This window comes from Centroberyx affinis, unplaced genomic scaffold (assembly GCF_046629955.1).
Source record: "Centroberyx affinis isolate AG114_WGS23_722 - 3 ecotype Tasmania unplaced genomic scaffold, CSIRO-AGI_Caff_v1 ptg005364l_1, whole genome shotgun sequence".
Lineage (NCBI taxonomy): Eukaryota > Metazoa > Chordata > Actinopteri > Beryciformes > Berycidae > Centroberyx > Centroberyx affinis.
This window is the reverse complement of record NW_027282679.1, coordinates 2967-17100: the sequence shown is the minus strand read 5'-3', so window position 1 is coordinate 17100 and position 14134 is coordinate 2967. Positions and strand designations below refer to the sequence as shown.

The window sequence follows — 14134 nt, the reverse complement described above, 5'->3', positions numbered from 1 at the left end:
GCGGCCTCCTCCGATAAGCTTCGTCAGGAGAGCGCAGTATCAGCGCACGGGAATCACGTGCACAATGGGAAAGAAAGTCAGATTGTAACACCGCATCCGTATCAAACAGGAGATAATTCCTTTCATGGGGATAGGCTCTGGCACGGAAAACATTCCCCCGAGATGTGCATTATCCAATGGTAATCTCTTTTACGGATGCTTTGTGGATGAAAGCCAAACCTTATTGAGCATGCCTTTGAGGGGCGACTATTGACATATCAACACATTTAATATGGAACGGTACAAAACAGGTACAGATACAGTCAAGTCAGATCCGCGTTATAGTGAAGCATTTTCCAAAAGTGAACTTTCCAGACACATTTATTGGGCTGATAACATTACTCAAACACAGTGTATGACCATTGTAAACAATAAAACAGAAAAAAAAGGCATCAGCTCAGACTGAGAACTGCTCCAGAATTCAAAGTGCGCCAAGCTTTTTAAAATACTCAACTTTTTGTCGTTATCTCTTCTTTTTTTTTTTTTTAAATCCTCTTTTTGAATGATATTCGTTACTTTTCTTTACATATTCATTTTTCAGCAGTATTGATAATTATAATATGTACAAACGAGGCCAAGACACTCTGGTTGCTCTCAGGCTATGGAAAGCCCTATAAATAATTTGCTCATCTCCCATGACACGTGTCTTTAGTTTTTTTTGAGAATGACAAGGCAAGGCTGCGATCCGTCTCTCTTGGTTTTGCTGTTTTGCATGCCTTGTTGGTGATTTTTAATGACGTGTCTGCGCCGACCACTGGGGGGGGGGAGGGGAGGGGCGGGGCGGGGCGGGGCGGGGGAGGGAGGGGAGGGCAGTGACACAGTCCTTGGATTTTCCCATTGATAGCAACGTCTTTATGTACAAAGGCTTCAAAGTCCCAACTTCGTCGTACTGGTTAGGAGGCTATCAAATAAATGCTTCCATGATTTTGATTTTTTTTTTTTTTTTTTTTTTTTTTAAGTTTGTTTTCAAGATGGTTTTTGTCTCCCAAAAAAAGGTATCGGTATCAAAACGTTCCATATAGATATAGTCGTACGGGACAGGGGAGGGGCTAGTTAGCATGTGTTAGATCAGGGGGTGGGGGGCGGGGGCGGGAGTGGGGGGGGTTCAAACAGTTCTCAATGTATGAAAAGAAGAGTCTCTTTGCTCGCCACGCAGAGTCCTTTATTTTGATAATGTTCAGTGTTGTTTTTCTTTATACAATGCCATGAAATAATCTTAGATGAGATGCAGCCTTGATCCCCGTTGCACTTCTCTCCTCGCTCCCTCCTCTCTCTCTCTCTCTTTCTCTCCGCTCCTCTTCTTCCGCTCTCCCCCCCCCCACATCTCTCCATCTCTGACACTTGTCTCCATGCTCATCCAAGGGAGGCTACTTTAGCAACCACTCGTTCACTGGAAGAGAGGAGAAGGGACAGGAGTGAGAATACTGATTTATAATATGCGCCACTCTCCACAGTTCAGCTAGTGCGCGGCCCTGTTCTGTGCACGGCACTCACGGTGTTATTCGTCCCATATTTCATCCTTTCGCAATAACATACAATTTATAAAAACAAAAAAAAGAAAAAAAAAAGGAATGGCACTCTGGTGAATGGACTGAATGCGCATGGGTGGGTGGTGGTGGGAGGAAGGGGGGGGCCTTGAATCTGTATGGGATGCAGCAGCCATTATGTGTTTTGAGTGGCAGCCTTGATAACAAATTATACCCAAATGAGGAGGCACCATAAGTATGAGTAAACATTGTAATTTGATAAATAGGTGCCTCGCAGCAATGTGAAGGGAGGAATTTATTAGACTTTGTCATTATAGTAATATTTCCTTTCTCTGGGTACTGAGAATGAAAAAACAAACACACACACACACACACACACACACACACTCGGCTCCCATCCTCATCAGACCTCCCTGATTTCACATTCAATTACCCTGAAGATCACCTCTGTGTGTGTGTGTGTGTGTGTGTGTGGGGGGGGGGGGGGTAAGGTTAACCTTACAAAAATAACCAATAAGACGTATTTCCCCTTTCTAATGAGATGCCCCCCCCCCCCCCCCCCCCTCTGCTTCACCTTGAAGATATTTACATCTCTAAACAAGTCAAACAAATTAAATACGCAGCTCCGCTTTTGTGTTTTTTTCTGGCTTGCTCTCTGGAGGTAAGAGGGGTGTGTGTGTGTGTGTGTGTGTGTGTGTGTGAGTGAGCGCACATGCACACATATCTTGCAAGCGTGAGTGAGAGTGTATGTGTGCTTTCTCTTTTGTGTGTATGTGCAGTGAAAGAGTCTCTGCAGAGGTCGGTGCGACTCTGTGTGTGTGTGTGCGTGTGTGTGTGTGTGTGTGTGTGTGTGTGTGTGCGACATGCATCTGAGCCTTTGTGCGTGTTTGTTTGACTATGAGGAGGGTTTGAGGTGGGTGGGGAGAGTTTAAATCTCCCAACAACTGCTGCACAGAATAAGAATTTCATCTCGGAGGCGAGTAGAGCAGAGCAGAGCAGAAAGCGAGAGAGAGAGAGAGAGGGAGAGAGAGAGGGAGAGAGAGAGAGAGAGAGAGAGAATCCACGTGTCTGTCGGCTACAGTACAGTAAATCCTGAAAAAAAAAAAAAAATACAATGAATAATAGGGAAGGGGGTTACCTCTTGCCCTCAACGTATTTACGCTTCAGGGGTAAAATTCAACATTTTGTGCAGCAGTTGCCCAGATATATTGGCTGAAACAGAGAAGAGGAGATGGTAAACAGACATGATACCCCTCCCCTCCCCTCACTCCCCCTCCCCTCCCCTCCCTCTCTTAGCTGTGACAAGCCAGTTCCCAGCCTCTCAACGGCCAGATCTGTCAGTCCGTCAGGGCCAAACAAGTGTTACCGTCTGTCCAGCCGTCTGACTAGTACACAAATCTGCAGTCAACATTTGGGGCACTACCTCAGCCCTTGGCAAGTCCAAATTTGACCTTATGGTTAGTATATCATTATAATGGAGAGCCAAGATCAAGCAAAAATATCTAGGAATCTATTTGGAAGCTATTTCTAAAGAAAAAAAATCACACCAAGGGCACATTCAGGATCAATGTTCCCTCTAAGCTGATAGTTTGGTGACTTACATCTAATAATTTATCACATTGGCAAAAAAATCATATCTTGTCACACACTTGTCAGAGGCTTAGTGGGATATAAGTTTTGGTGGCAAATGATATTAGATGCAGTGACATTGCCATAGCTTAGGGCTTAGTGAATTCATGCCCCTACTATGAATTCAGGCGGGACCTTGCCTCGCAATACACTTTTAACTAAAAATAAACTTGAATCTGAGGAACCCTCCACAGCTATGGGGTGATAAAGAGGTGATAAAGCTGCAGAAGACAGGGAAAAGACTTCCGACTATAAGACAGAAAGCACTAACTTGCTATGAGCGATATGGTGTTGCGTGATGAAACGCAGATGTACTGTAACTTCAATATGCTGATGACGCTGTTCTTTATTCCATTAATCTATAAATATAGAGAGACAGATAACATGGTACCAGGGGGAATTAAGCGTGAGCGTTTACCTCGGTATTGGAGCTTCTGAGCCCTGTTGTTGGGGCAGTCTTTGCCCTGCATGCTGAAGTTGATGTTGGTGCGGATACAACGGTTGTTAAGCGGCTGGACCGGGCGAACATTATCGCTCATACTCAGGAAGATCTGAGACGGCTGGTTCTGGCTCAGCAGCCGTAAGGAGTGCATCTAGGATGGAGACAGACAGAGAGAGAGAGAGAGGGAGGGAGAAAGGACGGCAATGAGGAAAAGCTGCCAGAAGAAACATGGAAATGAGAGGCAGGCGTTTTGATCCGCTGCATTATTTTCCAGGCAGGACTGTATCGAGGATTAGACAAAGGGAAAGCCGAGAAAGTTTTGGAGTAAAAGCCTCGGCGCCGCGCTCTGACATGTTTCACAGACAGAACAATAGTCAGGCGCAGCGGGAGAGAAAATCCTCGGCTGAGACAGGCAATCCCCGGGGAATTTGCCTGTTACGTTTCAGTCGTTGGGTTTGCCGGCTGACGCTCACCTGCATCCGTGTGATGTACACCGGCTTGTTCATCAGGATCCACGTGGCCGTCTCAAAGCACGGCGGGATGGTCATCGATCCATCGTATGTGATAAAACTATGCGTCTCGGGGTAAATCTCCTCTATGTTCAGGCCGGTCAATAGGTACGCATCATCTGGAGGAAGAGAATCGATATGGACAGATTAGAAAAAAGGCAAAAGGGATATTCAATGATTCGACAGAGCATAGTTTACTTTAGCAGCCGTATCTCAAGTTCACATTAAAGGACACCAACTGCACCAACTTCTTGGGAGTTTGGCCCATTGGTCTCCTTATCCAATATGTGACGAGAAGATTGGTACCAAAATCATCTCTGTGTCTCCAGTACATAGCTGTGTCCGGTAAGCATGCTAATGGTAATGCTAATGATAATGCTAATCATAGGCGACTAGCATTATCCTAAAAATCAGGAAATGATAACTTGCAGCAGCTGTTGTTTTTTTTTTTTAAATATGATTTTTCATTCATTCTAACTATACATACACATGTGGCTGTGGTTGAATGATTGTTATCTAACACGGAACTGTCAGTATGTGCCGTGATGCATGGATTGGGGATTGTGGAGGCGGCCACATCCTCTATAGATGTCAGAGACTGGCTGGTTAATGGCCCTCCTCCCACAGCCAAACTGTCCCTGCGATTTCGCCGCCAACTTCTGTCTGACTCTTCGTCTAATATCATTAAACCGTTTCCTACAGTGGGCAACGGACCAGAGGAACACATTAACCAAAAGTCTTATCTCTTTCCAAGGTAATAAGGTGCCATATATTTGCTCGTAGTGGTTCTGCACCTCCCACACAAGGACATCAGCTTCCTCTTGGGAGAAGCTTTTGCGGGGACTGTTCCACCACGAAATTGCGCCGTGCCGAAAAGGAAAGAGGTAATTTGATTGACACTAGCTCCTACCCACACCTAATAATAATGTATTTCTTCTTATCCCACCCTGTTTCCAACTGTGCCGCTGGCCACGGAAATACCAAACATCAGTCGCCATGCCCTGTGCACTTGCGCCATGCGCTGTTGACTGCGCTTTGTGCCACTGATTCACAAAAATAGAGCCCTTTGCTGTCAGAAGTTATGAATCTACAGACCATAGAATAAAAACAATTGCTAAAATATTTATTCTCACACTTTGGATAACGCTAGTCGCCTACAATTACTTAACATACTATATGCTAATGCGTTAGCATGTGGACCAGATGGAGCTATCTACCAGAAGCACAGAGATGGATTTTGGTGCCAATCCTCTCGTCACATGTTGGGTAAGGTGACCAATTGGCCAAACTACCAAAAAGTCAGTATAGTCCTTTAAAGGAATAGTTCACCCAAAAATGAAAATTCTGTCATCATCTACTCACCCTCATGCCAGTTGAAACACAGGTGAAGTTTGTCCATACTGAAGTCAGTGGGGACCAGTTCTTCAGAGTTCCAAATAGACCTACAGTATATTTACCTCCGCCAAGGAGGTTATGTTTTCGTTGCTGTTTGTTTGTTTGTTTGTCAGCAGGATTACGGAAAAAGGGGTGTAGCATAGACCAAGGAAGAATCCATTAAATTTTGGAGCGGATCCGGATCCGACTCGAAATTTGCATATCATAGCAGACTGGACTATTGGCCTTGGCGGAGGTCTGCCCTCTCTGAGTGCCCTTCTAGTTACACCATAACTTCGTGCATATCTTAACTACAGCTGATTGATTTGCAACAAATAATGGTGTATAGGTCTTTCTATTCACAGTGTGATTGTTTGGCTGTTTTTGTTTTGTAATTCTAAAGAACAGGTCCCCATTGACTTCAGTTGTTTTGGAGAAGGCTGCTAGGACGTTGTGCTGGCAACCTCCCTGTGTGTTATATGGACAAACTTCACCTGTGTTTCATTTGGCATGAGGGTGAGTAGATGATGACAGAATTTTCATTTTTGGGTGAACTATTCCTTTAAAGCTGCAGGATTATTGAAAGTATCGTCCTCTTAGTGTGCGGGCCATGAATGTCCCCCACTATGAAACTCATGCGTTGTGTCCATCCCTTATACCAGCGTTTTGCCCACTCCTTATTTCACATATCATTTACTGTTGTGCGAATGACAGGCTGTTGCTGTTGCAACACAAAACCCCTTTTATCCAAACTGTCTCCTCTGTCAGGACGGTAATTAGAGAGACTGCATTTCTCTCCCTCTTCACACTCCAGTAGCACACTCTCAATAACTTGTCATCTGTTTGGGCCTCCGTTGACAAATGGATGGCGAACCCACTCTGCCTATTGTGATGAGGTCGCCGTGGCGGTCTGCCACTCCACCTTCAATGCTAATTCAAACTGCCACTGCGCTCGCATTAGTATTCAACACCGCATCTTGTGAACGCTACACTGCAAAAGAATATCAGTTTGCCAAAAAAAACAAAAAACAAACTAGTGAGTAAGATACCCCTAAGGTGAGAAAAACACCAAAACAAATCCTTAAAATTCTCTGGGCATCAATCATCTGTAGATTCTATTAACACCACTCCCCCTACAAAGTGTGTAGCTGAAGAGCAGCTCTATCACTGATCTTTGATAGCCCGGCTGGCATAAATAATTCTGTTTGGATGGTGTGTGTGTGCTTTGCGTTTGCATGCGGGTATGTGTAGATGAGCTTGAAAAATACATGCGCTGGGCCAGCAGCATTGCTGGCTGCGAGATGGGAGATGCCTGAGGACTCATAAGCATGAGGGGGCGGTGTGTGACTGTGTGTGTGTGTGTGTGTGAGTCAGTGTGTGTGAGAGAGTGTATCTGAGGGAGTTTTGACAGCTGTCAGAGTCCATGCTCCTCTCCAGCCCCTCCAGTAGGACCCTGAGGACCCCCCCCCCCATCCCCCTCCGCCGCGCTCACGCTCCGCCGGGCGCCTCTGAGACTCCTCCCAGCCACAAGGGGTCACTGTGTTTATCCAGCCGCTCGTTCGCTCCCCCCCATTAATCCAGTTATTGGTCTCCTCTTTTTTTCCGAGCTGGCCCTGGGCGATCTCCACGCTGATGCTGCCTCTCCAACACGGCAGGCTGGCAGTCTCCGCCAGAGGGAAGGCTCTGGAGAGGAGGCTGTCGACTGCTGCCTAACACGCCGCCTCCTCCCCTCGCCAAAGGATCCCGCGCGAACGCCTCGCCGTTCCCGTTCCGCGGGCCCCCCTATTACCATATTGAAATGAATTGATCTCCGCAGCCCGTTTAGAGATGGTTTATCCCACAAAAAGGGAAACCGATCATGGGGAAAACAACAAACAGCTGGTGTTTCAAGCCCATTAGCAGAGATGTTTAGACATCCACTTTATCTGGGGGAGATCTAAGGAGGCGGGAATTGCCACTTACTTTTATATGTTATTCTTGTGATGGTGTCTCTGTTCAGCATTCGATTCAGGAATGAGTTTGATGTCTCGGCAATCTGGATTGAAAGAGAGGGGGAGAGAAAGAGAAAGGGAGGGGTCAAATCAAGAGCACAAAAGCATAATGAATAGAGAGCACATCAAAATTAAATAAAATCAAATGTACTCTGTACTTTAAAGTAATCATCTGCTGCATATATCAATAACCGTCCCGTTTTGCCACTCCGCATCACTGATTGATATGACACAAGAGTAATTAAACTTCTAGCCATTTCATGAACGCTTTTACATTTGCTGTTCCGAACACCCGGTGTCGGGTAGGTTTTTTCCCGGGAAGTGATGTGCTTTACATTTCCCGCAGGCGGCAACAGCAGTTTGTCGGCAATAAACAGAAGAAGAACTGGGTGGTTAGCGTGAGCAGCGATAGCCACCATGGCTGAACAGACAAAGAAAAGAGAAACTCAAAGTGCATCAACAGAAAATCAAAGGAAAAAGACGTCACAGTACTGTACACACACTGTTTGATTGACAGGTGATCTCTGTGGAAGTGCAGTGCAGTAACGCCGCACCGCAAAGACAGAGGGGCATTGGCATCCCACTTTAAAAGGGGGGGGATGCCGACTAGGGATTCATAGCCTTCACACAAACTTTTCAGAAAGTGTCCCAGTGGAACATCAGTGCGGGACGTGGAGAAAGGGGGCTACAAGGTGACTTTATAGGTGAACATGGGACACAGGAGAAGCTGTCCTCAGACATTAAATAGCCAGCCTGAAGAGCACAGAGACTCCTGCCAAGATCTATTGAAACTTGCCACTTAGCGGCACTACCCCACAGCACAGTGTACCGTATTAACCACTCCACTGAAAGCCGCAGAGACGCTTTTAAATCCCAGCTCCACTGTTCGTCTGCCTGTCCTACTCGGCTGTTAAGCCTGGAGCGCGCCCCCCCCCCCCCACCCCCACCCCACCCCAAAAAAAAAAATCTGAGACTTATGCTCGGTACTAGCTGAAGGAAGCACCTCACACTTCACTCCCGACTCCTTCCTGCCTTCTCCTCCACTCTCATCTATCCCTCGCTCTATCCCTCTGCGGACTCCTTCGCAAGCTCTAATTGTCGAAGATGTCTTTGGGGCGAAGTGATTAAAAAGAGATGTGAGTCCCCCTCTTCCCACCCCGCCCCACACACACACACACACACACACACACACACACACACACACACACCGTCACTGCAACTGAAATTACTTAAGTCTTTGACCTGTTCCCTGTTCTCTCCAGGCAGGCATTACGCCTTTACCAGCCACTCACACCCACTATTTCTCCTCCTCTCACTCTCTGGGATTCGCTTTCACCGTCTTCTTGGAAAAGCACCTGAGGGGGTTTCAGTCATTTTCCCTTTTTTTTTTTTCCAGGAACCAATTAGAGAAACGTTCTCATGTGGTATGTGCGTTTGAGGACAGAAGAGCACAGAGAGACAGAGTACCATATGGCTGAATGTCAATCTGACATATTATAAGATAACCATGTGCCAGATCTTGAATATCCCCTTTTCTTTTCTTTTTTTTTTACGGCTGTCAGTCACATGTCACATCAATTGAGACCGCACAGAGAACGACAGCGAGCGAAATGGCCTTCTCCGCTTTGTCCCGCATCCACTGTGACGCCGACTCGACTCCGCCGTGCGTCTGGGGCCCCCGCGTCGTTGCGGTCGCCCACTGCTGTCCCCAATGGCGCCTCTTGCCACTGTATCTAGTGGGGAGTGGGGGAGGGGGAGTGGGGGGGGGGGGGGGGGGGGGAGAGCTTCCTGGCTTTCTGAGTCACCGCAATGGGATCGCAGTGTGTGTGGCGCTACGACGAAAAAGGGAGCTTTGGAAAGCGTGAGTCACGGAGCGGGCGAGGAAAATAAGCTTGCGTTGTGGCTAATTACCACCTGTCTGTGTCTACTAATGACACTGACCTGGTAAAACAAGCCTAAGACGGCGGGAGTGGAGAGTCATTAGCGCAAAACCAGTTGGAGCGGAGCTGGTAGGTGGGTGAGGGGGCGGTGTGTGTGTGTGTGTGTGTATGATTTTACTTTGGCTGGTTTGGGCATGCGGGCATTATCAAAATGATCGTCCTCATTTCCTGAATGAGGAAAGCGACAGTGACTCTCACAGCACATCTACAGTAATCATCTGAAAAGCTCAGCAAAGTACCAGAAATTGGTTCAGAAGACCTTTTTTAGAATCCTTTTGGAAAAGTTCTCTATAGCAGCGGTTCTCAACGTGGGGACCGGGGACCACCAGGGGGTCCTTAAGGAGGTTCCAGAGGGTCCCCAGCAAATTGATGAATTGTTAAACTTCACCATTATATCATTTACAAGAAGTTAACACAGTTACAGAATGTAGAAGAATGACTGTTTTGATCATAGTTTCACTGTTATCTCTTTGCCTACCATACAGATAGTCATGGAATTCTGGACAAAATCATATCTGACAATAAAAATATTCTCAGATTTGGGTCCGAGAGACAAATGGGGGTCCATGGCCCTAATATGTACTAACTTAGGGGTCCTTGATATGAAAAAGGTTGAGAATCACTGTTCTATAGCACCATCATGCTCAAATGGTTCTACATACAGTAGGAGCTTTATGGTGCTGTAAGGAACCATTTTAAAACAAATTAGAAGCATTAAACATCCACCCCAGATTATTCATTCTGATTTAGGCAATTTTACATGTTGGCGGCCCCAGATGGCAGCGCAAGGTAATTGTTTGAATTCTGAAGACTTCAGTACCTAAAAATCACTTGACATGACATCGGTAAACTGCGCACTCCTCGACCCTAAACGTCGTCTTCTTAGTGGCTGTTGGGAGAGGAGATGGTGAAGAGGTTCAGCCATCTTTGGTAAATCCAATTTCGGAGATATTTTTATATTTTGCTTTTAACTTTTGATTCATCAATGCCTGTGACCATACCAGATACCAGAATTCTATGTTGTCTCCGGTAGAGGGGGGTGGGAGTCTCTTCTCTGTTGCAGCCCCACTTCATGATATAAGGCTGGTATATTTTACATACAAATCTTGCTTAGTGCATCTTTAACCAGGGTTCCTACACATTTTCAATCAAAACTTCCATACTTTTTCCAGACCTTGATTTGTTTTGAAGATTTTGTCTGGTGTTCAATATGATTTACCCAGATAGACATCTTGCCCCTGCTAACTAGGTCATATCACTGTATAGATGAAGATTGTTCTTCACAGCGACAAATATCACAATATGTGAGATGATTGGCAGGGTTCCTACACGGTTTCCATTTTAAAATTCCATATTTTTCCCAGACCCTATGTTCTTGACTGATTTGATTTTGGTCAGTATTTGATATAATGCATGCTGACAGCGGCTGGGTAATAAGAGCGTCCCTCTATCTGAACATTATTCTTCACATCAACAAAAACTGTGGACTCAAAGTGGGTCTACAACAACATAAAAGCTGTAATTATGTGTGTATTGGACCTGAACCACAGCATTTTCCATACTTTTCCAGAAATTTTTTCAAATTCCCAAACTATTCAAGACCTGGAAATGATCAAATTCATTTTTAATACTTTTCCAGACTTTCCAGACCTGCGTAGGAACCCTGTTTAGCAAATAGGAAGGTACTTTGAGTCAGTATGGCTGTACAGAACCACTACTCACACCAAAGAACCACTGAAGAACTCAACAACGCAACTTCAAGATGTGTGCGATAAACGCCTTTCTAAATCGCCATACAGAGGCAACATCATTATCATGTGGACTGTCATTCTCATGGAAACAAAAATCTCCTGTTTGGTAGCTGCAGCCTAGTAAAACCGCCACTCTAGTTTTCAGAGACCGCTGTGATTCACCGCGCCTGTGATTCACCAGCGAGGAGGTGAGTGCTCGCCCAGGACCGTTTCCTCAAGCCGTCACGTACGCCTACCCGCACCCGCGGCACTCCACTTCCGAGAAAGCCCGGCTCCTCTCTCGCTCCATCTCCTCCCCCACACTCTGGGAAGATGGAGGGAAGGGTGGGGGGGGGGAGAGAGAGCGAGCGTTGACCTAGGTCAGCGTCTCCTCTGTCTCCTCAAGACTCGCTGACAGTCCCATTGACATTGGGGAGCTAATTAGCGGTTAGCGGCTGAACTTTTCTCTGCCTTGGTACACACAGTGCCGGGGCCGCCTCTCTGATCTCGGAGCCTCTCGTTCTAGATGGAGCCCTCTCATACACAACAAAGAGACGGGGGAGCCGCCGCCGCCACCTGACACTCCTGCGCCGCCGCCGCCACAGAGCCGCGGAGCACATTGTTTCACTCTGTGCCGGGATAATTGGATCGCTAATTGTTTGTGAGCCGCGAGTTCTGGAGTCGTACATTTAGAAGATTTCAGGCACAGAGACGGAGAGAGAGAGAGAGAGGGAGTGTAGGGTGAGCGGCAGCACTGTGACCCTCAAGTTAAAGGATAATTTAGACCCTGACACAAAGGTTTCTCTTTAACCAATATGTGGCTACTAGACGCCAACACAACCAGTCAGACAATTAATTGGCACTGCGGGGTAGAGACCTAGAGCTAGAGAGGCTGTACTTTACACCAGAGTTTCCCCTACCAATGAATAGGTGGAGGGGTTAAAGAGCTGCCCAACCACCTATTTTCATTAGTACTACTGGTTCAATGGGGGGCGTATCTATGTTCCCAGGGTCCTATGTTCCCAGGGTCCTATGTTCCCAGCGTCCTATGTTCCCAGCGTCCTAAGTTCCCAGGGTCCTATGTTCCCAAGATCCTATGTTCCTAGGGTCCTAAGTTCCCAACGTCCTATGTTCCCAGGGTCCTAAGTTCCCAGGGTCCTATGTTCCCAAGATCCTATGTTCCCAGGGTCCAAATTTCCCAAGGTCCTATGTTCCCAGGGTCCTAAGTTCCCAGGGTCCTATGTTCCCAAGATCCTATGTTCCTAGGGTCCTAAGTTCCCAAGGTCCTATGTTCCCAGGGTCCTAAGTTCCCAGGGTCCTATGTTCCCAAGATCCTATGTTCCCAGGGTCCTACGTTCCCAGGGTCCTATGTTCCCAGGGTCCTAAGTTCCCAGGGTCCTATGTTCCCCAGTTCAATATTCTGTTAACACACACTAACCCTCCTATTGTGTTCGGATGTTGTGTAAATTAGATACTTAAGTCATGATGTCATTTTTTTTAAATATCAGTTAGAAGACAGAGGTGAAGTGTGAGAGTTAGATTCAAAAACATGTATACTAGGCTAGTTTTCACCTAAGGAAGCATTAAGCTATGACCTTTAGAGATTCCATGTAGTGTAGGCCTATTATATTGAGAGCCATACGGCAGTGCTGGGGAACAGAAAACCCCTTTGACAAGTTCCCACAATAGCCCATGCCATATTAAATGAATACAGAGCTGGGGAACATCTTTTTCAGGTTCCCATTATGTGCTATATAGAGCTGGGGAACATAGGACCCTGGGAGAGCACATATGTAGAACTGGGGAACATAGGACCCTGGGAACATAGGACCCTGGGAACATAGGAATGACGTTCAATGGAGAGTTTTAGTGTCCCATGATGGTCTAAATGCTGTTTCAGAGGCTTTTCCACCCTGACAAGAATAACATTTTGGGGGGAAACGCTGCTTTGCACATCTGTGACTATGCCTTTGTTGCTACACTGGAACAACTGGATTTGATATACAGTATGTCTTGTCTGCACTATACAAATATGCGAGGTCTTGTTCCATTTTGTCCTACACTTAGTGTTCGACGCTGCATTGCGTAACTGCCTTTCAATGTGTCAGCACCGATTAACCGGGTCAAGTTCCTGCTGCAGCTGCTGTACTTGGGAAATAAATGTGTGATTCTGACTCTGATTCAGTGTTAATACAGTAGGAATGTGGAAAATTCTTCTAATGGATTTTATACATACAATACAGATAGTCCATTATGAAATGTGCAATCCTACCAGCTGCTGGATCATGACACCTCAACACAATTTCCCACCATGTAAGATGTAAGTACAACATTATCACTGGTAGTTGCTGAACTTATATGCATTCAAAAATGAATGGGACTTACCTTCATGAATATGGACACTATCACCAGTCCGTTAGGGCTTTTAGCTGCCTCCGTATAATTTGTGTAAAGCTCGTGATTGTAGTGGATCAGCTGAACCTGAACAAACAGAAAGACCGATTACTAAATCAACTGCATTAACAGGAAATCACATTTAGGACAAAAAATACCAAACGATTTTGCGATTTGCAAGTTTTGATTTGTGCAATCCCGATATATCTGACAGATATACTCGTCAACATTGGGGCGAGAGCAGGATTTAAGTATTGAATGTATGATTCGCTTTAGTGAGACAGTAGGTCGCTCTCCACAAAGAGTACAAAATACTGGAAACACCTCTCTTAAACCGAGTTGTACTCCCCTTTGCACAATCTATGCCTCAGTTGCCTCGAGGCATAAAAAAAAAAAAAGTCTCCTCCCCTTCCTCCACATCTCCACCTCTCGACTGAAGTTGATTTAAAGGGGGGAAAAATTTCGTGGAAAGAGCTGTGTGTGTGTGTTCCTCATATTTTTCCTCCCAGCGTAGATGTGGATATAGAAGTAATAAGAGTATTGGAATCCGAGGCCGGCGGGGAGCTACCTGCGCTTTTTTCGGAGGCCGAGGGGGGGGG

The 14134-nt window shown here is 46.1% G+C and overlaps 1 protein-coding gene across 1 annotated transcript; it reads right to left on the bottom strand.

Annotated features, from left to right (window-relative positions):
• Positions 1-1406: 1406 nt before the first annotated feature.
• LOC139667199 (carbonic anhydrase-related protein 10) lies at positions 1407-13622 on the bottom strand (the record flags this gene model as incomplete). The annotated part of the gene is made up of 5 exons (XM_071546633.1): positions 1407-1429; positions 3574-3748; positions 4071-4225; positions 7443-7515; positions 13527-13622. Coding segments are annotated over 5 exons (522 nt in total), but the record flags the coding sequence as incomplete, so codon positions are not given.
• Between the last annotated feature and the right edge of the window lie 512 nt (positions 13623-14134).